Genomic DNA, 26,975 nt, shown 5'->3' on the forward strand with positions numbered 1-26,975 from the left:
GGAGGCCAAGGCAAGCGAATCACCTGAGGTCAGGAGTTCGAGACCACCCTGGCCAGCATGGCAAAACCCTGTCTCTACTAATAACACAAAAAAATTAGCCAGGTGTGGTGGTGCAGCTGTAATCCCAGCTACTTGGGAGGCTGACGCAGGAGAATTGCTTGAGCCCAGAGGGTAGAGGTTGCAGTGAGCTAAGACTGTGCCACTGCACTCCAGCCTGGGTGACACAGAGAGACCCTGTAAAAAAAAAAAAAAAGAAAAGGAAAAAAGAAAGTATGGTCAGAAATTTAAAACCCTGTACTACTTATGTTATTAAACTGTGCAAACCCGATTTTTTTTTTTTTTTTTTGAGACAGGGTTTTGCTCTTGTTGCCCAGGATGGAATACAATGACACGATCTCAGCTCACCACAACTTCCACCCGCCGGGTTCAAGCGATTCTCCTGCTTAGCCTCCTTAGTAGCTGGGATTACAGGCATGTGACACCACACCTGGCTAATTTTGTATTTTTAATAGAGACAGGGTTTCCCCATGTTGGTCAGGCTGGTCTCAAACTCCCAACTTCAGGTGATCTGCCAGCCTTGGCCTCCCAAAGTGCTGGGATTACAGGCATGAGCCACTGCACCTGGCAAATGTGATTTTTAATGTGCAAGGGTTGAATACGTCATTGAGGTTACCTTACCTCTGCTGAATAGGTTAAGGGCAATTATTGTCCTCAGAAAACAATGTATTTTAGTTTTAAAATGTAGTACCAAAATAAGCACTTTAAAAAACATTTGTGTGAAAGGTTAAAAATAGCATTCTTTTAATAAGTTTAAACTTTTAGAGAAATATACTGAGACCCATATATCTGCTTCAACAAAGAAAACAACTTCTTCATTCTCTTCATATTTACCTCATATTACAAATTTTGTGCAACTATTAGATGATATATTAACTTTATTTTTATTACATAAATTGAGGAAGAAACGCAGAATCAGATTCAAATATATTACAAGGCATTTAGGGGGTGTGTCCTGTTGCTGAGCAGAAAATTATCTGAAATCTACTTTTTTTTTTTTTTTTTTAAACAGGGTCTCATTCTGTCACCAAGGTTGGAGTGCAGTGGCGTGACCTCAGCTCCCTGAGACTCCACCTCCTGGGTTCAGGTGATTCTCGTGCCTCAGCCTCCTGAGTAGCTGGAATTACAGGCACCACCACCACGCTCGGCTAATTTTTGTATTTTTAGTAGAGACAGGGTCTCACCATGTTAGCCAGGCTGGTCTCGAACTCCTGATCTCAAGTGATCTGCCTGCTTTGGCCTCCCAAAGTGCTGGGATTACAGGCATGAGCCACCATGCCCACCCTGAAATCAATTTACAAAACGGAAATAGGCTTGTTTAAAAACGCTATCCTGTCTTCTTTCTTCTTTAGAATATAATCTGGTTTTCATTAAAGTACCAATACATGGATTAAATACATTCCTTCTCATACAGTTAACATTCTGGATGTTCCAGAAAATCATATTCGATGCATTCTTCCAGCTGTTTTAAGACCTTCGGGCTGTCTGTGACAGGAAACTCCAAGAATGGAGCTCCTGGGGTATCAGCAGGCAGCTGTCTTTGGGTTTTAAATGCACAGTTTAGGGTCCTGAAGAATGGCATCAACTGCCTGATGCTGGAAACAGAATGTTGGCGCAGAAGCGGGAATTCATTCTTCACGGTGATCTCATCAGAGCTGCTGGCCTCCTGCAGAAAAAACAAACCCGTAACAACGCTATGGCTTCAGTGTTTATTGTTGGCCAGGGTGCTCTCAAACTCTGACCTCAGGTGATCCACCCGCCTCGATCTCCCAAAGTGCAGGCACTCGTCACCACGCCAACTAATTTTTATAGAGATGGGGTTTCACCACGTTGGCCATACTGGTCTCAAACTCCTGACCTCAGGTGATCTGCCTGCCTCGGCCTCCCAAAGTGCTGGGATTACGGGCCTCATTAATATAATTTTTTTTTGCCTCCTCCTCCTCCTCCATGAATATAATTTTAAAAAAGAAAAGCAGGCCAGGTGCGGTGGCTGACCTGCCTTTTGAATCTAGCTTTGAAAAAAGCAGTTGGACATTTATAAAAAACTTCGAAACAGGCTGGGCACAGTGGCTCATGCCTGTAATCCCAGCACTTAGGGAGGCCAAGGTGGGCAGATCACTTGAGGTCAGGAGTTCAGGACCAGTGTGGCCCACATGGCGAAACCCTGTCTTTACTAACAGTACAAAAATTGGCCGAGCGTGGTGGCACATGCCTATAGTCCCAGCTGCTTGGGAGGCTGAGGCATGAGAATTGCTTGAACCTGGTAGGCGGAGGATGCAGTGAGCCAAGATCCCACCACTGCACTCCAGTCTAGGCAACACAGTGAGATTCTCTCAAAACAAAAAACAAAAAAACACCAAGAATTAGGCAAGAATGGTGGCATGTGCCTGTAATCCCAGCACTTTGGGAGGCCAAGGCAGGTGGATCACGAGGTCAGGAGTTTGAGAACAGCCTGGCCAACATGGTGAAAGCCCATCTCTACTAAAAATACCAAAAATTAGCTGGGCGTAGTGGCAGGTGCCTGTACTATCAGCTACTTAGGAGGCTGATGCAGGAGAATCGCTTGAACCCAGGAGGCGGAGGTTGCAGTGAGCCGAGACTGTGCCGTTGCTCTCCAGCCTGGATGACAGAGTGAGACTCCATCTCAAAAAAAAAAAAAAAAAAAAAGGAAATGAAAAAAAAAAGAAAAGAAAAGAACTTACCCCAAATTTTAATTTTAGAAGTTCTAGAATCCTGACAGTGTGGGGTTTGCATTCTTGGTGATTCTCCTCTACATCCGACAGGAAGGCAGGGCCCTCTGTGTCTACTTCTGGAACAAATGCCCACCTGTAACTGCAGGGAACAAACCCAAGGTCAGGCCTGCTGATAAGAGCCCTTCAATGTCGTTAACATTAGTTGTATTAAGATATAATTCACATACTATATCTATTTAGTATGGACAACTCAATGCCTTTTATTATATTCATAGAGTTTCATGTCTATTACCACAATTATTTTTACAGTATTTCATGACCCCAAAAAGAAATCCCATTCCCCTCATCCATCACCACCCTAACCCCTACACCGTTGAGACTTAGGCACCCGCAAATCCACAGTCTCATTCTGGACATATCCACTGTATGAATATGTCATGTTATCAATCTGTTTGTCTGTTGACGGCCATTTGGGTTGTCTCTGCTTTTTGCCTATTGTAAGTAATGTTGCTATGCACATTTCCATACATCAGAACCCACTTTTTATTTTTTTTTTTTTTGAGACAGAATCTCGCTGTATCACCAAGGCTGGAGCGCAGTGGTGCGATCTCAGCTCACTGCAACCTCTGCCTCTCAGGTTCAAGTGATTCTCCTGCCTCAGCTTCCTGAGTAGCTGGAATTACAGATGCCCACCATCACACCTGGCTCATTTTTGTATTTTTAGTAGAGACAGCATTTTACCATGTTGGCCAGGCTGGCCTTGAACTCCTGACCTCAAGTGATCTGCCCACCTCGGCCTCCCAAAGTGCTGGAATTACAGGCATGAGTCCCCACACACAGCCTAACTTTTGTCTTTTTAGTAGAGACAGGGTTTTGCCACACTGGCCAGGCTGGTCTCGAACTCCCAACCTCAGGTGATCAAGCTGCCTCAGCCTCCTGAAGCGCTGGTATTACAGGCCTGACACACCATGCCCAACCCAAACCCACTTTTTAAAAACTGAAAGACTTTCTTTTGTGGAACAGCTTTAGGTTCACAGCAAAACGGAGCAGAAAGTACCATTCCCCTATACCTCAACCTTACACACATACAAGCCTGCCCTTATCTACATCCTGCACCAGAGCGGTACATTTGTTAAAACTGAAGAACCTCTACTGACTCACCATTATCCCCTCTAAGTCCAGAGTTTACATCAGGGTTCACACTTGGTGGTGTACATTGTATGGGCTTGGAGAAATGAACAATGACATGGATCTACCATTATAGTTCTGTATGCAACAATTTCACTGCCCTAAAAATCCTCTGTGCTTCACCCATTCATCCCTCTCTCCCTCTCCCCAACCCCTGGCAATCACTGATCTTTTCACTGTCTCCATAGTTTTGCCTTTTCCAGAATATCACATGGTTGGAATCATACAGTGTGTAGCCTTTTCAGACTGGCTTCTTTCACTTAGCAATGTGCACTTATGAGAACCCACTTTTTAAACCACAAACATTTCTACATGATTACTCTCTTTGTGGGAGTAGGAGAGAGAGAAATAGCCTCTGGGGCTGGGCATGAAATTAAACAAACGAGCAGCTGTGTGGAGCCTATAGGAAACATAAGCCTAAGGGACAAAGTGAATTGGAGATGGCAGGCTCCAAAGAAAGGCATTTGCATCTAACTAAACACAGACAAAAAGGTCTACACAGAGGCGGTGGGGACCACCAGTGGGTAAGCCCTGTTTTATAAGCATTCAGTAGCAAAACACACACACACACACACACACACACACACACACACACACACACACACTCTCACTCTCTCTCTCTCTCTCTCTCTCTCTCTCTCCCTCCCCCCCCCACCATAGAAACACATTCATAAACAGGCCTGTGAGCCAAATTCACAGAGCCACAGATGTTGCAAGTAATCTGAAACTTGGTATTCTGAGCTGGCTCAGCTGTCACTAGAAACCCAGATGGTGGTTTCGCGTAGACTGTACATGAAAAAAACAAGTGAAAGTGCTTAAAAGGGAAAAAGAAATCTACTCCAAGAAGGACATACGATTCGATCTGACTTACATTTGAAATAATGGCATCTTGTCAGGTGGAAAAGAAAGCGCCGTGTCCAGGAATTTGCAAGCAGATAAATACAAGATGAGTTCACTCTGGGGAATCTCCCCCACTGAGGGTCCATTTCCATCCGGGACTGAAACTTTTGTTCTGTTTACTTTGTTGCTGCCTCTATAAATGTGCAAAGAAACGCTTGTTATAAATTCATTCAGCTCTGTGAATAGTCCATTCACCTATGATATGTCCCTAAGAAGAATTTTCCTTTTAAGAAATTTTTGGAATAGCTGGTCCTTTCACAAAGGAAACAGTATTTAGCGTTAGATAACCCTGCATCTCACGTGATGTCCTTTAATCTTGACCATCTTTTCCTCTCGTGCACAGATCTTGTACTGCTTACCTCAATGACTCATCTTCATCTTTTAGATCATCTTCAAGCTGTGTGAATGTCTGAATCTGAAAAAAAAAATGCATTCAAGTTACTGAGAGAGATTAAACCTATCCAAATATTTATATTTTTACTTATTTTAAAAAATTGATTAATTTATGAATGAATGAATAAGACGGAGTCTTACTCTGTCACCCAGGCTGGAGCGAAATAGTACAATCATGGCTCACTGCATCCTCAACCTCCTGCAGATGCAACCTCCCACCATGCCCAGCTAATTTTTGTATTTTTTTGTAGAAAAGGAGTTTTACCATGTTGCCCAGCCTAGTCTTGAACTCCTGGGCTCAAGTGATCCATCCGCCTTGGCCTCCCAAAGTGCTGGGATTACAGGCATGAGCTACGACCCCTGGCCCAAATTTATATGTATATAAAAAACTAGTAAATATTATCAATCGTACCATTTGATAATCAAAAAAGTGAGTCAGAATAACTGACAGGTGAGAGATCAAATACGATTATAGGGTAAAATATTCTCTATTTAACCAAGAGTAAACCATGTGCTACCAACCTGATTAAAAATAACTTTTAGGCTGGGTGCAGTGGCTCACACCAATAATCCTAGCACTTTGGGAGGCCAAGACAGGTGGATCATGAGGTCAGGAGATCGAGACCATCCTGGCCAACATGGTGAAACCCTGTCTCTACTAAAAATACAAAAATTAGCTGGGCATGGTGACATGTGCCTGTAGTCCCAGCTACTCGGGAGGCTGAGGCAGAACAATTGCTTGAACCTGGGAGACAGAGGTTGCAGTGAGCCAAGATTGTACCACTGCAACTGCACTCCAGCCTGGCAACAAAGCTAGAGTCTGTCTCAAAAAAAAAAAACTTTTCGCCGGGCACGGTGGCTCACGCCTGTAATCCCAGCACTTTGGGAGGCCGAGGCGGGTGGATCACGAGGTCAAGAGATCGAGACCATCCTGGTCAACACGGTGAAACCCCGTCTCTACTAAAAATACAAAAAATTAGCTGGGCATGGTGGCACGTGCCTGTAATCCCAGCTACTCAGGAGGCTGAGGCAGGAGAATTGCCTGAACCCAGGAGGCGGAGGTTGCGGTGAGCCGAGATCGCGCCATTGCACTCCAGCCTGGGTAACAAGAGCGAAACTCCGTCTCAAAAAAAAAACAAAAAAAACTTTTAGATAAAATGGGATACACATGAAGTAGTATATGTTACTGAAAACGCATTTTTTTTTTTTTTTTGAGAAGGAGTTTCGCTCTTGTTACCCAGGCTGGAGTGCAATGGCGCGATCTCGGCTCACTGCAACCTCCGCCTCCTGGGTTCAGGCAATTCTCCTGCCTCAGCCTTCTGAGTAGCTGGGATTACATGCACGCGCCACCATGCCCAGCTCATTTTTTGTAGTTTTAGTAGAGACGGGGTTTCACCGTGTTGACCAGGATGGTCTCGATCTCTTGACCTCGTGATCCACCTGCCTCGGCCTCCCAAAGTGCTGTGATTACAGGCGTGAGCCACCGCGCCCGGCCTGAAAACGCATTTTTAAAAGCACCTTTCTTTCAAACTGACAATACTTGTACTTACCAATTCAGAGACCATTATTGGCCACAATGAAGTCAAATGTTGAGGAGATATTCTGAGCAGCAAAACTCTGAAAAAAAGAAACATCTGAGCAGCAACTATGGATGTCTGTCCAACTCTGAGATTGTCTGTCAGGCGTTCTAAGGAAAGAAGATTTTAAAGATGTCACAAAAATATACAGTTTGGGGTTTCTTATCAGACAAAGAAAAATAAAACTGACTGTTCTGACATTCTGGTAACACCCCAGGGCAAGGAATGAGTGTTATAGGCCAGGCTCAGTGGCTCGTGCCTGGAATCCAGCACTTTGGGAGGCCGAGGCAGGTGGATTACTTAAGCCCAAGAGTTCGAGACCAGGCCTGACAACATGGTGAGACCTCATTTCTACAAAAAATATATATATATTTTTTTCTGAGACGGAGTTTCACTCATGTCACCCAGGCTGGAGTGCATTGGTGCGATCTCGGCTCACCGCAACCTCCGCCTCCTGGGTTCAGGCAATTCTCCTGCCTCAGCCTCCTGAGTAGCTGGGATTACAGGCACGCACCACCATGCCCAGCTAATGTTTTTTTTTTTTGTATTTTTAGTAGAGACGGGGTTTCACCGTGTTGACCAGGATGGTCTCGATCTCTTAACCTCGTGATCCACCCGCCTCGGCCTCCCAAAGTGCTGGGATTACAGGCTTGAGCCACTGCGCCCAGCCTACAAAAAATATTTTTAAAGAAATTAGCCAGGTGTGGTGGCACGCGCCTGTAGGTTCGTCTACTTGAGAGGATCACTTGAGCCCAGGAGGTAGAGGCTGCAGCGAGCCACAATCACGCCACTGTATTCCAGCCTGGGCAACAGAGCAAGAGCCCATCTAAAAAAAAAAAAAAAAAAAAAAAAAAAAAAAAGGAAATGTTTTTGTACAACTTGTCTACCCCAGCCCTCTTCTTGTGAAATATAGCAGTTCATGGCTCTTGCCAAACCTCAAAGAAAACGATTCCCATGGGCTGTCCCCCTGCCACAGCTGAGTAGAAAGACACTCAGAAATCCACCGGATAACCAATGGCCACCTAAATGGTCTTCTAAGAATATGAATTAGGAGGCGCAGAAGCCAAGCAGCCCTGGTGAGGGATGGGCTTACACAATTGAATGGACTGGCTGGGAGACAACACCATATTTTGGGGGTGGCGGGTGGAAAGTGGAGCAAGTAAATATAATAGATGTATTCGGTGAGGTTTAAACTTGATAGCCATGACTAAACTTAAGTCCTATGGAGGGAAAAGTGCTTCCAGTCACACTCTCCAGCCCCTCACACTCTTCCCTGCTTTTTCTTCGGAAATAGTTGTTTGTAGAATGAAACTTTTTTTTCCTCATAGCTTAAGGTTTCCTAGGAATGTAACAAATTGCTACAGCAAACAGATGAACCGTAGTCATGCTAGCTAAGACCTGGTGAGTATATAAGTAATAAGCTTTTTTTTTTTTTTTGAGATGGAGTCTCACTCTGTCGCTCAGGCTGGAGTGCAGTGGCACAGTCTCCACTCACTGCAACCTCCACGTCCCAGGTTCAAGCAATTCTCCTGCCTCAGCCTCCAGAGTAGCTGGGGTTACAGGTGCCCACCACCACACACAGCTAATTTTTTATATTTTTAGTAGAGATGGGATTTTGCCATGTTGGCCAGGCTGGTCTTGAACTCTTGACCTCAGATGATCTACCTGCCTCAGCCTCCCAAAGTGCTGGGATTACAAGAGCGAGCTGCCATGCCCAGTCATTTTTTTTTTTTTTTTGAGATGGAGTCTTGCTCTGCCACCCAGGCTGGAGTGCAGTGGTGTGATCTCAGTTCTCTGTAACCTCTGCCTCCTGGATTCAAGGCTGTTCCTTTGTACCTCAAAGGATACAAATATCTTGTTAATGACCACAGCCAAAGGGCTCAGATTTCAGGCCCAGTTTGCCAGTTAGCGGCAACAAAACTTTAGGCAGGTACTAATCTCTCCCAATATCAGTACCCTGAGGCAAAAATAGAACGAAAACATTCATGGCCCGTGTGGTGGCTCACGCCTGTAATCTCAGCACTTTGGGAGGCCAAGGCGGGCAAATCACGAGGTCAGGAGTTTCAGACCAGCCTAGCCAGCATGGTGAAACTCCATCACTACTAAAAATACAAAAATCAGCCACGTACAGTATGCGTGCCTATAGTCCCAGCTCCTCAGGGGGCTGAGACATGAGACTTGCTTGAACCCGGGAGGTGGAGGTTGTAGTGAGCTGAGATTGTGCCACTGCACTCCAGTCTGGGCTACAGAGTGAGACTCTGTCTCAAAAAACGAAACAAAAAAAACCCAGAAAACAAAAAAGTTCATGACAATGAGGAAGATGAGATGGGAGATGCCGCGACAGACAGGGACGAGCCAGCTTCATCCCGGTGACCAGAAGGCAGCGTTTCCTCTACATCTTTCTCACCCTCTAGGCAGAAGCCTAGGGGAGGCACAAATGCCTGTTCCCATCTCATTCTAGAGAAGTAGCATTTTGCCCTTGTTTTCTTTTTTGAAATAAATACTTGCTTTATGCTTATTATAGTTTATTTGTGATCACTGTGAAAATTTTAAGCACATTTTATTGTACATATTTAAGGTGTACAATATGATATGTACATATACTTATCTCGCTATTCATATACACAGGGAAGTGATTACTACAGTCAGGCAAATTCACCATCAAATCATCAGCTCATGTAATGACCGTTCTTTTGCTTTTTTTTTTTTTTTTCTTTTCTTTTTTTTTTTTAAATGGCCTCTTTTTGCTATATATATCTCTCTAATTTTGGTATATTGAAAGATTTTTTTTTTTTTTTTTTTTTTTTTGAGACAGAGTTTCGCTCTTGTTACCCAGGCTGGAGTGCAATGGCGCGATCTTGGCTCACCGCAACCTCCGCCTCCTGGGTTCAGGCAATTCCCCTGCCTCAGCCTCCTGAGTAGCTGGGATTACAGGCACGCGCCACCATGCCTAGCTAATTTTTTGTATTTTTAGTAGAGACGGGGTTTCACCGTGTTAACCAGGATGGTCTCGATCTCTTGACCTCGTGATCCAACCATCTCGGCCTCCCAAAGTGCTGGGATTACAGGCGTGAGCCACCGCGCCCAGCCCTTTTTTTTTTTTTTTTGAGAGGGAAGCTCGCTCTGTCACCCAGGCTGGAGTCCAGTGGTGTGGTCTCAGCTCACTGCAACCTCCACCTCCCAGGTGCCAGTGATTCTCCTGCCTCATCCCTGTGGGTAGCTGGGATTACAGGAGTGCACCGCCACACCTGGCTAATTTTTGTATTTTTAATAGGGATGGGATTTCACCACGTTGGCCAGGTTGGTCTTGAACTCCTGACCTTAAGCGATCCACTGCCTCGGCCTCCAAAATTCCTAGGATTACAGGCATAAGCCACCACACCCAGCTTCATGACTTTTCTTTTTTGTGGTCAGAGCACCTAAAATCTATTCTCTTGGCAAATTACCAGTACATATGCAGTATTGTTAACTACAGTCCTCATGTTATACATGCCATCTCTAGACCTACTCATGCTACATAATTGCACTTTCATATTTTCACCTACACCTTTGCAGCCCCCAAAGATGTACGACTGATGTTGCTCTGAGCCAAGATGTACAGAGCTGCTCAGCTCTCCACCTAGGCCCCATGATGGTGTGACAGCATCTGGGGAAAAGGACCCCAAATGGTATCCCAGGAGAGAAACATTAGAAATTCTCCACTCCTGCCTTTTTTTTTTTTTTTTTTTTTTTTTTTTGAGATGGAGTCTCACTCACTCCGTCACCCAGGCTGGAGTGCAGCGGCGTGATCTTGGCCCATTGCAATCTCTGCCTCCAGGTTCAAGTGATTCTCCTGCCTAGGCTCCCCAGTAGTTGGGATTACAGGTGCCCGCCACCATGCCTGGCTAATTTTTCTATTTTTAGTAGAGACGGGGTTTCACCATGTTGTGTTGAACTCCTGACCTCAAGTGAGCTGTCTACCTCAGCCTCCCAAAGTGCTGGGATTATAGGCCTCTGCATCCAGCCTCCTGCCTCTTTTGATTGGGCCCAAACTGTTTACTATGGGACATGTCTTGGGAGCTTCTGGATGCAACTACCTCTCTGAGGCAGACTTGGGCATCACCCCTCCACAGGGCATCTCCAGGCCAGTTCAGTGTCCCCCGACTCTGCCAGAGGACACTCTGAGTGCCATTAACCCAGGACTCAGGGAGGCTGGCCCTATCAATGGACGTCCTGGGACAATGGCAACATGCAGGAAAGTGCTCTCTAAATGGTCAGGTCATCAAAAATGAAAACGGGCAAAAGGCTGATTTTTTAAAACATGTAGTGCTTTTAGAAATACAGCACTGGAGCTATCCAAAATGAAGCACATTTATTTAGAAATTCTTATTTTCCAGCCAGGCATGGTGGCTGCCTGTAATCCCAGAACCTTCAGAGGCTGAGGCAGGCGGATCACGAGGTCAGGAGATCAAGACCGTCCTGGCCAACATGGTGAAACCCCATCTCTACTAAAAATACAAAAATTAGCCGGGCATGGAAGTGGGCGCCTGTAATCCCAGCTACTTGGGAGGCTGAGGCAGGAGAATCACTTAAGCCTAGGTGGCGGAGGTTTCAGTGAGCAGAGATTGTGCCACTGTACTCCAGCCTGGGTCTGTCCCACCCCCGCCAAAAAAAAAAAAAAGAAATTTCTCTTTTCCCAAGAGCCCAAAACTGATTTCCATTTTAAGTCAACATTTTGCTGACTTCATTATATATATGAATATATGACATAAGCAAGTATATTATGTTATATAGCATAACATTCAACACTACTTAATCATGATTAATAGTAGTTATTACAATCATACCAATATAATACAAATATAATTACATGTTACAATGTCATATAATTATTTAACATTAATATCCTATGTAAAACATGTTACATATGCATGTTATATATATATATATGGTACAATATATATGTATATTCTAACATGTTGCCCTTGTGGCTCCCTCTTAGAGAAGTGATTTCTCAGAATTGCTGGCTGTTTAAACTCTACCATGGTCAAATTCTCCACTGCCCTGTTTGAGAATGACTGTTGTCTATATTTTTCTTTTTGGCTCCAGCTTCTATACACCTAATGCTATCTCTTTAGCTATCTGGGCCTCCTCTCAAATTTGAGAAGTGTGTGAGATGGGGGAGAAAGAAGAAATGGGTGGCCGGGTGCAGTGGCTCATGCCTGTAACCCCAGCACTTTGGGAGGCCAAGGCTGGTGGATCATCTGAGATCAAGAGTTCGAGACCAGCCCGGCCAACATGGTGAAACCCCATCTCTGCTAAAAAAAGTACACCAGGCACAGTGGCTCACGCCTGTAATCCCAGCACTTTGGGAGGCTGAGGCAAGTGGATCATGAGGTCAGGAGTTCAAGACCAACCTGGCCAAGATGGTGAAATCCTGTCTCTACTAAAAATACAAAAATTAGTCAGCTATGGTGGCAGGCGCCTATAATCCCAGCTACTCAAGAGGCTGAGGAAGAGAACTGCTTGAACCCAGGAGGCAGAGGTTGCAGTGAGCCAAGATTGTGCCACTGCACTCCAGCCTGGGTGACAGAGTGAGACTCCATCTCAAAATAAATAAATAAATCAAAAATAAAAAATTAGCCAGGCCTGGTGGTGAGCCCTGTAATCCCAGCTACTTGGGAAGCTGAGGCAAGTAGCTGGGATTATAAGATCCTGTCTCAAAACAAAAACAAAAACAAAAACAAAACAGAAAGTCAACTTTGCCACTGTTGAACATTTTATGAGAAGTTAAAAAACAAAACCCTCACAATCATGCACAATATCAGCAATAATAATTATTAGTTATTATTATTTTTTTTTTGCAATGGAGTCTCTCTGTTGCCCAGGCTGGAGTGCAGTGGTGCAATCTCAGTGGTTGCTCAATGTAACCTCTGCCTACAGGGTTTAAGTGATTCTCCTGCCTCAGCCTCCCGAGTAGCTGGGATTACAGGCATGAGCCACTACACCCGGCTAATTTTAGTAAAGATGGAGTTTCAGCACATTGGCCAGGCTGATGTCAAACTCCTGACCTCAAGTGATCCACTCGCCTTGGCCTGTGAAAGTGCTGGAATTATAGGCGTGAGCCACTGCACCTAGCTGGCAATAATTATTTTTATACGGTCAAAGACTATAGCAGGGATGAAGAAAAAAAAATTGTTAAGGAAAAATCAGGTCTTTCTCCAAAATCTTGCCCTTTCCCTGGTCTCAGCTGAAGGTGCTGATTAAGGGAGTATTGTAAACACCAAGTATCTTGACTGCAGGAGGAATCTAGCAGGAGACAGTGCTGAGGAAGTGTTATTCCTATACTGCACTGTCAGACTTTTAAAACTACCTAATAAAAAATTAATAACACTGTAATTGATTGTATTATTTATTTATTTAGAGACAGAGTTTCACTCTTGTTGCCCAGGCTGGAGTGCAGTGGCACAATCTCGATTCACTGCAACCTTGGCCTCCCAGGTTCAATTGATTCTCCTGCCTCAGCCCCCCAAGTAGCAGCAATTACAGGTGTGTGCCACCACTTCTGGCTAATTTTGTATTTTTAGTAGAGACGTGGTTTCACCATGTTAGTCAGGCTGGTCTTAAACCCCTGACCTCAAGTTATTGGCCCACCCGGGCCTCCCAAAGTGCTGGGATTAGAGGCATGAGCCATTGTACCTGGCCTATAATTGATTTCAAAATAAAGTTTCAGATTTACCAATATATTTCTGAAGTTCTATAACTCTACAGAATACTTGTTTTAGCTTGTGACAGTCATGCCAAAGCATGCAGTAGGCTCCTCTGGTAACTAATCATCTCAGCCCCTCATGGGTCTATCTGTGTTGGGGGTGAGGGCAGGTTAGCTGTTGCTGTGGTTTGAATGTTTGTCCCGTTCAAAAAGCATGCTGAAATTTTATTGTCACTGTAATGTCACTGGGAAGTGAGGCCTTTAAGAGGTAATTAGGCCACATCATGGATGGGATTGGTATTGTAATAAAAGGGCACATTCACCCCCTCTTGCTCTCTTGGCCTTCTGCCTCTGCCATAGGATGCCGTAGCAAGAAGGCCCTTGCCAGATGCCAGCCCCGGGATATAGGATGTCTCAGCCTCCAGAACTGTGACGCAATCAATTTCTTAAATTCCCCAGTCTCAGATATTCTGTCACAGCAGCATAAAACAGACTAAGACAGTTGTCTTACCTTGTATCAGTGGAAGGTAAAGGTGGTACTGATCAGGTTCTCCACTGAAGACAGCAAATGCCTGGCGCTTTAACAGCATGGCTTTCTGTTCAAAACTTGAGAATAGTTTCAAAGAACTGCTCTGCATATCTAGAATAAATAAAGCAAATATGTTTCACTTACTGAGAAAACCACAATTGGAGGTAAGTGATAGGAAATTCACACTGGTGTAATTCTGTATTCCCTGGTGAAAAATCATGATCTTTATTAAGGGCATCAGATTATTGTTACCATCTGTATTTACAAAATATTTAATCTTTTTATTTCTTATTTGAGACAGGATCTCATTCTGTCACCCAGGCTGGAGTACAGTAGTGGGATCACAGCTCACTGTAGCCTCAACCTCCTGGGTTCAAGTGATCCTCCTGCCTCAGTCTCCCAAGTAGCTGGGACTACAGCTGTGTGCCACCATGCCTGGCTAATTTTTTGTAGAGATGGGGTTTCGCTATGTTGCCCTGGCTGGTTGTGAACCCCTGGGTTCAAATGATCAGCCAACGTCAGCCACTCAAAGTGCTGGGATTACAGGTGTGAGCCACTGTGCCCAGCCAAAATTTATTTCTTTAATGATACTTAATGATAGTGCATTAGAAGGGATCTGAGGTGTAGAAAAGTACTTCTAGTACATTCTGGAAAACTTATTATTTTCAGCACAAATGTCAAGATGTGAAGCTAGATGCTTTCAGCAGTATTTCTTCACTATAAAACTATGAAAAAGGTTGTCAACGTGTTCTTGTCCATAGACTTCAACTAGAAAGACCCGTTCATTTAGTCCTGCCATATTATGCATATCACATTAGTCTTTGTGGCTTAGACAGCACCGTAAAAATGTGAGTAGGGTTCAGAAATACATGATAAAAGCTGGTTATATTGGCATTGATCCTATAAAGTATGAGTTATGCACAAGTAACATAGAACTTACTCATTAAATCCTTAAACATTGTTTTCTCATGAGTCAAAAGATGGTCAATAATGGACTTCCAACTGGATATTAAAGAAAGCAAAATCAATTAAATTGGCGATGAATGATAGTTTGATTCAAAGCATTAAGAAAATAACATATCCCCTTAACATCTATTAAAAACTGCTTTCTGGGCCAGGCACGGTGGCTCACACCTGTAATCCCAGCACTTTGGGAGGCCAAGGAGGGTGGATCACCTGAGATCGGGAGTTCGAGATCAGCCTGACCAACATGGAGAAACCCCGTCTGTACTAAAAATACAAAATTAGCCAGATGTGGTGGCACATCCCTGTAATCCCAGCTACTTGGGAGGCTGACGCAGAAGAACCGCTTGAACCCAGAAGGCGAAGATTGTGGTGAGCCGAGCTCACACCACTGCACTTCAGCCTGGGCAACAAGAGTGAAACTCCATCTCAAAAAAACAAAAAATTACTTTCTGAAAAGATGTTAGTAATAGAAATAAATAGTTTACGTATAAAAGAAAGCTATGCTAAAGCTTTTCATTTATAATCCTAATATAGGGAATGAATAATGACTTTTTCCAGTTCATCATAAAGAAAACAAATTGACAAGGCACTCTGGCTTTTTCAAGGGTTACTCTTAAATATATTCATATAGGATGATATTCACACAGTTGTGTTGATGAAAAAAGTGGGGTAGTGAAGACAAATACCGCCCTTAGCTCTTCCTTCCAAATGGGCTACCCCAGTAGAGCAACAAGATTGCATGGAGGGGGCCACAGGGCCCCTCTGTCCAGCAGCCCTCTGGGGGTGGCCACACTTTCATGCCATACAAAAAGCATTCCCAATCTCTACCCTCTGTTGCTGAGCCTTCCTGTCATTAATAAAGGACTGGCTTTCTTTCTGGTTATTTTGAGACAGGGACTAGGGCTTTGTGCTGTCACCCAGGCTGGACTGCAGTTGCACAGTCACATTTCACTGCAGCCTCAACCTCCCGGGCTCCAGCGATCCTCCTGCCTCAGCCTTCCATGTAGTTGGGACCACAGGCATGCGACAGTCTGCCTGGCTAATTTTTTTGATTTTTTGTAGAGATGGGGTCTTAACGTTGTTGCCCAGGCTGGTCTCTAACTTCTGAGTTCAAGCAATCCTCCTGCCTAAGCCTCCCAAAATGTTGGATTACCGGCATGAGCCACCGCACTCAGCCCTGAGTGATTTTCTTGATCTCAGGAAAAGGCCCAGGGGCACATCTTGCATGTGAGTCTCAGTGGATCTCTGCCTCGCTGCTGCAAGATCTCAGTAAGTACTTATGGAGTATCAGCCGAGAAGTGGGGTAAAGACACCACCAGATCACCTAGTGGGCTCTGTCATCTTAACGCTAGCCAATTATTTTGTGGTTACAAGACAAAGTAGTATTAGAACAAGTATCACTGGAACCCCATGTTATGCTATTTATTTATTTGAGATGGAATTTCACTTTGTTGCCTAGGCTGGAGTGCAGTGGTGGGATCTTGGCTCACTGCAACCTCCACCTCCCGGGTTCAAGCAATTCTCATGCCTCAGCCTCCCAAGTAGCTGGGACTATAGGTATGCACTGCCATAACCGGCTAATTTCTGTATTTTTTAGTAGAGACAGGCTTCGCCATGTTGGCCAGGCTGGTCTCGAACTCCTAGGCTCAGGTGATCCACCGGCCTCAGCCTCCCAAAATGCTGGGATTACAGGTGTGAGCCACGGTGCCCAGACAAGAAATAACATGCTCTCTGAATTAAGTGAAATTCCTTCTCATACTTTAAAAGACTTAATCCCTCTCCCATGAACACTCGGTCAACATGCAAGCATGTGACAGGAACATCCTGTTACTTGGGTTGATGCTATGGCTCTGCTTCCATTTCAGGAATGAGAATTATGTAAACCAAAACACTGTTTCCGCCTGAAGATTCAGAACACACTGTTATCAGGACAGCATCTCTTACTGAACACAAGAAGTATCCATCTGAAAGAAAGCGGGGTCGAGAAACAGTTCCAGGACTTCCTTCTTCCAGGCTCGTTTTGTGTAGGCATAGCCACTTAGGGAGCTCAGCAGCTGAGCGCCAGCCCGGAAGCTGGGAGCATTGTAGGCACTGAGTGGGAGTGGGAAGAGAGAAGGGTCAAGGTCAAGGACTGCCCAAGGAAAACCACTTGCTTCATTTCTCAAAACATATTTTTCTGCAGATGGGTGGGAAGAAATGGCGAAGACGTTACCTGTGGTTGCGTAAGTATGGAAAAACATAGTAAAGCAGACGGGAGATTAATGGCACAGCTTTCTCCTTCTCATCACTTCGATAAACCATGTCCAGGAGGGAAGCCAGAACCTAAAAGAACAAGACCGTAAGAAAACAGAAACTGGCCGGGGTGATGGCTCAAGCCTGTAATCTGAGCACTTTGGGAGGCTGAGGCAGGAGGATCACTTGAGGAGTGATCATTTGGGAGTTTGAGACCAGTTTGGCCAACATGGCGAAACCCCATCTCTACTAAAAATACAAAAATTAGCCAGTGTGGTGGTGCGCACCTGTAGTCCCAGCTACTCAGGAAGCTGAGGCAGGAGAATTGCTTGAGCCTGGGAGGCAGAGGTTACAGTGAGCTGAGATTGTGCCGCTGCACTCCAGCCTGGGTGACAGAGCGAGACTCCGTCTCAAAAAAAGAAAACAGAAACCCTCAGAAGCAAGTGACAATAAGAATTGTAGTCATGGCCAGGTGCAGTGGCTCATGCCTGTAATCCCAGCACTTTGGGAGGCTGAGGCAGGTGGACCACAAGGTCAGGAGATCGAAACCATCCTGGCCAACATGGTGAAACCCTGTCTCTACTAAAAATACAAAAAATTAGCTGGACGTGATGGTCGGTTCCTGTAGTCCCAGCTACTCAAGAGACTGAGGCAGGGGAATTGTTTGAACCCAGGAAGTGGAGGTTGCAGTGAGCCAAGATTGTTCCACTGCACTCCAGCATGGCAATAGAGCAAGACTCTATCTCAAAAAAAAAAAAAAAAAAAAAAAAGTGCAGTCCTCAAAGCAAAACCTAACCCAGAACTCCATAGTGCACCTTGAGGCCAATGCTGCCTGATGGACAAGCTCACCTGGGAGGATGCGGCCCACATTCACTGGCAGCTGAGAATGAACGAATACCTTTGCAACAATTCGTGATAGCGCTCATTTCCATAAAGGCTGACAGGTCACATGTGTATTTACCTCTGCCAGGAGAGAGAGGGCTTGCACACTGTACACCGAAGGGGCGGATGAAGACACCATTGCTGAAGCTGCAGCAGCATCTGTGAACAGAAAGAGGCATTTGTGTTTCAACTATGATGGATGGGTCACCATTTACCGTCCCCAAAAGCACTGCATGAATGTCAGCCATCAGTGCCCACCTTTCATACTGATTGTGTCCATATGACTCAGGTATCCTTCTCTGTTTATTCAACTTTTTTTTTTCTTTGAGATGGAGCCTCAGTCTGTCATCCAGGCTGGAGTGTAATCAGTGGTGTGATCTCGGCTCCCTGCAGCCTCTGACTCCTGGGTTTAAGCAATTCTCTTGCCTCAGCCTCCCGACTAACTAGGACTACAGGCATGCACCACCATAACTGGCTAATTTTTGTATTTTAAGTAGAAACAGCGTTCTCAAACTCCTGGCCTCAAGTGATCCTCCTGCCTCAGTCTCCCAAAGTGCTGGGATTACAGGTGTGAGCCACCCGTGCCTGGCCAACACTCAACTTTTTTATTTTTATTTTTGAGACAGGGTCTCGCTCTGTTACCCAGACTGGAGTGCAGTGGGGTGATCATGGCTTACTGTAGCCTTCAGCTCCTAGGCTCAAGTGATCCTCCTGCTTCAGCTCCCTGAGTAGCTGGGGCCACAGGTGCACACCACCATGTCCAGCGAATTTTAAAATTATTTATAGGGACAAGGTCTTGCTATGTTGCCCAGGCTGGTCTTGAACTCCTGGGGTAAAGTGATTTGCCTGCCTCAGCCTCCCAAAGTGCTAGGACTACAGGTGTGAGCCACTGCACCCAGTCAACATTAGGTTTCAACAACTAAGAATCTGGATATTTTGATCAAAGAAATTAGCACTAACTCACTGACTTCCTCTCCATTTCCATTCTTGTCATCGTTCTTGAAACTTCACGACCTCCTGGGATGCTCCCTCCCACATCTCCGCCTCTAAGGCTCTGGCCCTCTTCTCCTCTAACCATCTTCCACGCTGCTCCAGCTCTGCCACTGTCATACCCTTGGCCTCACCAATTTCACAAATCTCCATTCCCAGCATCCTCCTCTGACCACACTGCTGGCATTTTCCTGCATCCTAGGACAGCTTTCCAGTTCCCGAGTCTACCACTCATGCAGGTTATAGGCACGTACTGCCACACTTGGCTAATTGTTGTATTTTTAGTAGAGATGGGGTTTCACCATGTTGGCCAGGCTGGTCTTGACCTCCTGACACCTCAGGTGATCCACCCACCTCGGCCTCCCAAAGTGTTAGGATTATAGGTGTGAGCCACCTTGCCTGGCCTTTTTTTTTTTTTTTTTTGAGATGCAGTCTTGTTCTGTTACCCAGGCTGGAGGACAGTAGTGCCATCTCGCTGCAACCTCCGCCTCTCCTTTTGTAGAGATAGGGTCTTGTTATGCTGCAAGAACAGCGTTTTTTTTGTTTGTTTGTTTGTTTGTTTTTTTTTGAGACAGAGTTGGTTTGCTCTGTTGCCCAGGCTGGAGTGCAGTGGTACAATCTTGGCGCACTGCAACCTCTGCCTCCTGGGTTCAAGCAATTCTCCTGCCTCAGCCTCCTGAATAGTTGGGAAAACAATGCTTGCCACCACACCTAGCTAACTTTTGTATTTTTAGTAGAGATGGGGTTTCACCAAGTTGGCCAGGCCAGACTCGAACTCCTGACCTCAGGTGACCCACCTGAGTTGGCCTCCCAAAGTGCTGGGATTACAGGTGGGAGCCTCAACACCCACGCCCGGCTAATTTTTTTGTATTTTTAGTAGAGACAGGGTTTTACTGTGTTAGCCAGGATGGTCTTGATCTCCTGACCTTGTGATCCGCCTGCTTTGGCCTCCCACAGTGCTGGGATTATAGGCGTGAGCCAAGTGCCCAACCTACCTCATGCACTTTTTTCCTTTTTGTGGTGAGAATGCTCAAGTTCTCTCTTAAGGAAAAGCTAGAACCGCCTGTTGAGCAGAGGCATCATCGCTGACCCATCTCCACCTACCATACAGGTCCTCTTCAGCATCAGATTCTTCTAGAGAGGCCTGAGGCTGGGCCTTCACTTCCAGGTTTCTGCTTAGCCAGCTAGTTTGCTCCAATGAAGAGCCAGCAATGTTCCCCACAGCTTCTAGGATTTTCTGAGTGATTTCCTGAGAATAATCAGGAGGAGGGGAAAAGGAAGTTAATTAAGGAAAAGAATGTTAAGAACAGCACTGTCCAATAGAAAGAAAATGCAGGCCACGACTATGTGCATACAGGTAACATTAAGCTTTCTAGGAGCCACATTAACGGTAAAAATAAACAGTTAAAGTTTAGGCTGGGCACAGTGGCTCATGCCTATAATCCCATCACATTGGGAGGCGGAGGCTGAGGCAGGCGGATCACTTGAGGTCGGGAGTTCAAGACCATCCAGGCCAACATGGCAAAACCCCATCTCCACTAAAAAAAATTCAAAAATTAGCTGGGCTTGATGGCACATGCTTGTAGTCCCAGCTACTCAGGAGGTTTGGGCAAGAGAATTGCTTGATCCCAAGAGGCAGAGGCTACAGTGAGCTAAGATCATGCCACTGCACTCCAGTCTGGATGACAGAGCAAGACTCCATTTCAAAAAAAGAAAATTAATAATATATTTTATTTAACCCAATATATATAAAATATTATCAACATGTAATCAATTAAAAAACTATTAATAGGCTGGGTGAGGTGACTCATACCAATAATCCTAGTACTTTGGGAGGCCAAGGTGGGCGGATCACCTGAGGTCAGGAGTTCGAGACCAGCCTGACCAACATAGTAAAACCATGTTTCTACTAAGAATAAAAAATTTTTGTATTCTACTAAGAATACAAAATTAGCATGCCTGTAATCTCAGCTACTTGGGAGGCTGAGGCAGGAGAATGGCTTGAAACTGGGAGGCAGAGGTGCCATTGCGCTCCAGCCTGGGCAACCACAGTGAAACTTTGTCTCAAAAACAAAAACAAAAACTATTAATGAGATTTTGCATTCTCTTTTGTGTGTGCACTAAATCTGAAATCCAACGTGTATTTTGCACTTACAGCACATTCAATTCAGACTAACTACCATATTTCTTTCTGACGGCTGGTGGGCAGCACAGGGTCTTGCTGTGTCAACCAGGCTGGAGTGTAGTGGCACAATCAGACTCACTGCAGCCTCAGCCTCCTGGGCTCAAGCCATCCTCAGGCTCCCGCGTAGCTGGGACTACAGGTGCATGCCACCACTCCTGGATAATTTTTAAATTTCCTGTAGAGACGGGGTCTCCCTATGCTGCCCAGATTGCAGACTAGCCACACTTCAAGTGCTCAACAGCCACCTGTAGCTAACGGCTACTGTACTGGCCAATGCAGATAAAATATACAGAGATCGCAAGTCATCACAGCATGCTGATAACAAAGCCACACATTGTATTCAGTGGATTGGCTTTCTGGTTTTTCCAGGACCACAAGTTCTTCCTAGAAATGCATCTCTCAATAATGTAACAAGAAATAAAGGTCAGCGAGTGAAACTGACTCAATGGGGTGAAATGAGGAGTCATCTACTCTCAGGAGTATGATCAGTAAAGAATCTGGTTAGTAGCTGGAGAGACAGAAGCTTGAAGCGGGCTTCTCAGCCAGTGTCATCAAGTGTTCCCAGCTAAGAGTGGCTGTAATCCTTGACATCCAAGAATTTAACAATCCTGACCCCATGTGCCACAAGGTTCCCAGGCTCAGCAGCTGTGCTGAGGCGTGACGCAAGGGCACACCCGCCCGATGGGTGGCGAGGAGGGTGTGCTGCAGGGAATCGGCTAACCGGCTAACTTAGGCATGGGTGGGGGTGAAGGGCAGAAGGAAAGTCAGGAAAAGGGAGTGGGGGCTTAAAGGAGGTCCCCTAAGGACCGATGAAAGCACTGAATGGATGGGTGTGATATTGTGGAAATATGTTTTTGGCCTTTCTCCTCATTTCCCAGCTATAGCTCTTAAATTCCATGGATTCTCCAAAGTAATAAGTGTCTTTTTGTATGCTACTGAGACGGCTGTGACTGGGGGCCGCTAGGAAGCTTCAGCTCCCCAAACTCCAGGAAGGGGAGAGGGGCTAAAGGTTAAATTGACCACCAATGGCTAGTGATTTAATCCATCATGCCTATGTAATGAATCTTCCATAAAAACCCAAAAATAACTGGGTTCAGATGAGTCTCTGGATAGCTGAACACCTGCAGGTTCCTAGAGGGTGGTGCCCCTTCCATGTTCCTTGCCTGATCATCTCTTCATCTGTCTCCTTTCTCATCTGCTTTATAATAAAGTGGTCAGCTGGGCACAGTGGCTAACACCTGTAATCCCAGCATTTTGGGAGGCCAAGGTGGGCGGTTCACGAGGTCAAGAGTTGAGAACAGCCTGGCCAACATGGTAAAACCCCATCTCTACTAAAAATACAGAAATTAGCTAGGCATGGTGGCAGGTGCCTGTAATGACAGCTACTTGGGAGGCTGAGGCAGGAGAATTACTTGAACCTGGGAGGCGAAGGTTGCAGTGAACCGAGATCATGCCACCGTACTCCAGCCTGGGTGACAGAGTGAGTCTCTGTCTCAAAACAAAACAAAACAAAAATTAGCTGAGCATGGTGGCGGGCACCTGTAATCCCAGTTACTCAGATTGAAGCAGGAGAATTGCTTGAACCTAGGACGCAGAGATTGCGGTGAGCTGAGATTGTGCCATTGAACTCCAGCCTAGGCAACAAGAGCAAGACTCTGTCTCAAAAAAACCAAAATAAAACAAAACAAAAACTCCACAAAACAAAAATCAACCAACCAACCAACCACAAACAACCAGTCGCCGTGGTCCTTGAGTTCCATGAGCCACTCCAGCTGATTAACAGAACCCAAGGAGTGGGTAATGGGAACTCTATGCAGAGCTAGTGTGTCAGAAGGGCAGATGAAACCACTTGGGGCTTGTGACTGGCATCTGAGGTGCGGGGGGCAGTCTTGTGGGACTGAGCCCTCAACCTGTGGGATCTGAAGCTATCTCTGCGTGGAGAATGCCAGAACGGAATGAAATTGGACGACAACTATCTGGTGTCTACTGTAGAATTACTAGCTCAACTGCTGGTGGGAAGACATTCCCACACATTTTGGTTACGAGGTCACGGAAGTAGTCTGTTATGAGAGTCTGGTAGGAAAATCACACTTTGTTTTTTCTATATCCTCTGTGGGGAAGAAGTGTAGGGTGTGGCTCAAAACAGTAGGAATTAGTGTGGGGAGGCCCAGTGTCATTCACAAGATAGAAAGAAGCAGACGCCACCTAACCCCCCACCTCCCGCAACCAAAAGGAGCAGAGGCAGGCCAGCTGCAGCAACAAAGGGAAAGCCTGCGGTCAGAGCCCTGCCCAGGCCAGTGAAGACAGAGGGGCCTGCTACTGGCAACAGGCCGCAAAAGCAGGGAGGGCTTAGGTGAGCATGTGCTGTCCTAGCGCCCGGACCTGCAGCATCGGCACTGGAATGATGTTTTCTTTTTTTTTTTTTTTTGAGACGGAGTTTCGCTCTCGTTACCCAGGCTGGAGTGCAGTGGTACGATCTTGGCTCACTGCAACCTCTGCCTCCCACGTTCAAACAATTCTTCTGCCTCAGCCTTCCGAGTAGCTGAGATTATAGGCATCTGCCACCACACCTGGCTGATTTTTGTATTTTTAGTAGAGATGAGGTTTCACTATGTTGGCCAGTCTGGTCTTGAACCCCTGACCTCAGGTGATCCGCCTACTTAGGCCTTCCAAAGTGCTGGGATTACAGGCACTTGGCCTACTGTGTTTTATACAGGACTCTCCTGGTTCAGAACTGTGGACTGAAGCTGTTTCTGGATACACCTTTCACAAATGGCAGGGATCATAAAGATTAGCATCAGTATCACCAAGGCCATAATGTGATAGAAAAGCCAACTGAATCAATGTCTACAGCGGTTGCAAAACAGTGATTTTTCCAACTTCATCATAACTTCCGTATTTATTACTTGGCATTCCATTCAGTTTTTCCATCTCCTATGGATGAGTTTTATTTTTCAGTATTAAACAATTTTTCAATGAGCATATATTACTTTTATAATGGGGGATAGAGGGTTTATGGAAAGAATCCACGTATGGAGGCTGGGTGCGGTGGTTCACACCCATTATCCAGCACTTTGGGAGGCCATGGCAGGAGGATGGTTAGGAGTTTGAGACCAGACTAGCCAAAATGGAGACACCCTGTCTCTACCAAAAATACAAAAAATTAGCTGGGTGTGGTGGTGTGTGCCTGTAATCTCAGCTACTCAGGAAGCTGAGGCAGGAGAATCGCTTGAACCCAGAAGGAGGTTGCAGTGAGCCAAGACAGCGCCACTGCACTCTAGCTTGGGTGACAGAGCAAGATTCTGTCCCCCACCAACCCCTCCAAATAAAAGGAAAAAAAAAAAGAAATATCCATGTATGGAGATAAATTCCTTTTTTTATTTTTTTGAGACAGGGTCTCCCTTTGTCGCCCAGGTAGAACAGCACACTGCAGCCTCAACCTCCCAGGCTCAAGAGATCCTCAGCCTCCCAAGTAGCTGGAACTGTAGTACAGCTACCACACTAGGCTAATTTTTGCATTTTTGTAGAGATGAGGTCTTACTATATTGCCCAGACTGGGTCTCGAACTCCTGAACTTAAGCAATCTGCCCGCCTCAGCCTCCCAGAGTGCTGGGATTACAAGTGTGCACCACCGCGTCTGGAGGGAGATAGATTTCTTATTCCATTTACGTTTCACAGTGAGATCCACATATATCTGCAGACAGTGCAAAGGGTGAGGGGCACAGCTGTAAATTCCACAGCTGATTGCTCAAGCGTTACACAAGAACCTTCATCAGAACCCGGGCCCCGGGTCTGTCGGAATTCTCTAGAGACAGCAATAGCGAAAGTAAGACTCGCGAACAAGTGCAAAGCTAACCTCAGATTCTGCCCAACATCCCTTGCCTATCTGCTATCCCCCGAAGGAGGACAGCACTACTGGGGTGATATCATTTGGCTGAACCTCTTTCATATACGAACCTGCAGGTCTTTTTGATCCTTCTTGCTTTCCAGGTTGGGAGTTCTTGTTACAAAGTCATTCAGCATGCTGTTGAGAGACAATCAGCTTCAGATTAAAAATGCTGCAGAAACAAAATATGTGCCAGAAGAAAATATTACACAATGCCAATGCGGTGACACGATACCTGAGAAGCAGGAAATACCCAGGAGGCGCTAGATTCAACTGCACAGACTCCTTCAAGACTCCCAACAGTGAGGAGAAGTTCTCTTGCAAGGCTGGTACTGGGAGCCTGTTTATTTTAAAAATAGGAAAAATAACCATGAGCAAGTCAAAATACATTTATTCATAAGCACATTTGAGATCCTGGCAGTTGGAAAGCAAAGGGTAAACAGCATACCTCACTGACATTTTTCTTTTTTAAAAATTACAATGGGCCAGGCATGGTGGCTCATGCCTGTAATCCCCAGCACTTTGGGAGGCCGAGGTGGGCAAATCATGAGGTCAGGAGTTCGAGACCAGCCTGGCCAACATAGCAAAACCTCGTCTCTACTAAAAATACAAAAAATTAGCTGGGTGTGGTGGTGGGTGCCTGTAATCCCAGCTACTTGGGAGGCTGAGGCAGGAAAATTGCTTGAACCTGGGAGATGGAGGTTGCAGTGAGCCAAGATCGCGCCACTGCACTCTAGCCTGGGTGACAATGCAAAACTCCATCTAAAAAAAAAAAAAAATTACAATGTACCACAAGCTAAACTTTGGTATTCTGGCAAGCACTTGAAGTTTGGGAGCCTGAAATCCTGCTGCTGGCAGGTGAGATACTCCTGGATTCCTTGTCCATAAAATAAAAGACTTAAACTAGATGATCAACCTTGATCTCTTGGATCTTTTTTTTTTTTTTCTTTTTTTTCTAAAGACAGAGTCTTGCTCTGTTGCCCAGAATAGAGTGCAGTGCAGTAGTGGAATCTTGGCTCACTGGATCCTCTGCCCCCCGGGTTCAAGTGATTCTTGTTCCTCAGCCTCCTGAGCTGCGACTATAAGCACGGGCCCCCACGCCCAGCTAATTTTTTGTATTTTTAGTAGAGACGGGATTTCAGCATGTTGGCCAGGCTCGTCTCTGACTCCTGGCCTCAAGTGACCTGCCTGCCTCAGCTTCCCAAAGTGCTGGGATTGCAGGTATGAGCTACGGCGCCTGGCCCCTTTCTCCTTTTTCTAAAAGAGGTTTTTAACACTTCCCTGTCTGTGTTTTTTTTTTTTTTTTTTTTTTTTTTTTCTGTATTAATGCAAATCCAAGTATTTTAAAGTTTAAAAGGCCTCACATAAAGCTTTGTTCACGTAAAGTGTTTGAGATAGAGTGCACAGATTTTAAGATGTTAAATCTCTGGAGAAGGAAAAGTATAGATCAACCAATTGGGAAGAAATTATGACAACTTTAAAATATTTTCTGAACTATGGCTCTCTACTACTCTAGAAATAAAACCGGAGATATTATGCATGGTCACTGCAATAGCATCTGTATTAAGGAAGTTTTTTGAGGACGGGGGACTGGATTACCTTTGGAGAAAAGCATAGCAAAATTGCAACACAGGAATGTCCACTAGGGGCGATTTCTGAAAATGAAAGTGAAACCAATTACTCCAAGTTCGTGGGAAATAAGGCCAAAGGGAATTCAAATACAAAATGAAACAGATCTATAAACTAACAAAGCAAAGGCTTTTGTCTAAAGAACCTTACAGATGTAACAACAGACACTGTAATGTCCAT

General features: G+C 45.3%; 1 protein-coding gene across 6 annotated transcripts in view; it reads right to left on the reverse strand.

The window, feature by feature from the left end:
* Positions 1 to 775: 775 nt before the first annotated feature.
* DOP1B (DOP1 leucine zipper like protein B) overlaps positions 776 to 26,975 on the reverse strand; it is a 119,927-nt gene continuing 93,727 nt past the window's right edge. For 3 of the 6 annotated variants that reach the window (XM_032276931.1, XM_032276932.1, XM_032276933.1), the window contains 14 exons: positions 26,766 to 26,821; positions 25,402 to 25,506; positions 25,238 to 25,304; positions 20,200 to 20,344; positions 18,185 to 18,264; positions 17,204 to 17,313; positions 16,936 to 17,082; positions 14,966 to 15,027; positions 14,008 to 14,136; positions 6,782 to 6,918; positions 5,198 to 5,253; positions 4,810 to 4,971; positions 2,760 to 2,889; positions 776 to 1,723 (listed from right to left, as the gene is read on the reverse strand). In XM_032276931.1, coding sequence (XP_032132822.1) covers positions 1,472 to 1,723; positions 2,760 to 2,889; positions 4,810 to 4,971; positions 5,198 to 5,253; positions 6,782 to 6,918; positions 14,008 to 14,136; positions 14,966 to 15,027; positions 16,936 to 17,082; positions 17,204 to 17,313; positions 18,185 to 18,264; positions 20,200 to 20,344; positions 25,238 to 25,304; positions 25,402 to 25,506; positions 26,766 to 26,821 — 1,638 coding nt within the window. In that variant the 3' untranslated portion in view covers positions 776 to 1,471. Of the gene's footprint in view, positions 1,724 to 2,759; positions 2,890 to 4,809; positions 4,972 to 5,197; positions 5,254 to 6,781; positions 6,919 to 14,007; positions 14,137 to 14,965; positions 15,028 to 16,935; positions 17,083 to 17,203; positions 17,314 to 18,184; positions 18,265 to 20,199; positions 20,345 to 25,237; positions 25,305 to 25,401; positions 25,507 to 26,765; positions 26,822 to 26,975 lie in introns of those variants that run through there. The other 3 variants (XR_004268601.1, XR_004268600.1, XR_004268602.1) reach the window with 3 other exon arrangements.

Source organism: Sapajus apella, unplaced genomic scaffold (genome assembly GCF_009761245.1).
Source record: "Sapajus apella isolate SASKATOON/1434 unplaced genomic scaffold, GSC_monkey_1.0 scaffold8, whole genome shotgun sequence".
Classification (NCBI taxonomy): domain Eukaryota; kingdom Metazoa; phylum Chordata; class Mammalia; order Primates; family Cebidae; genus Sapajus; species Sapajus apella.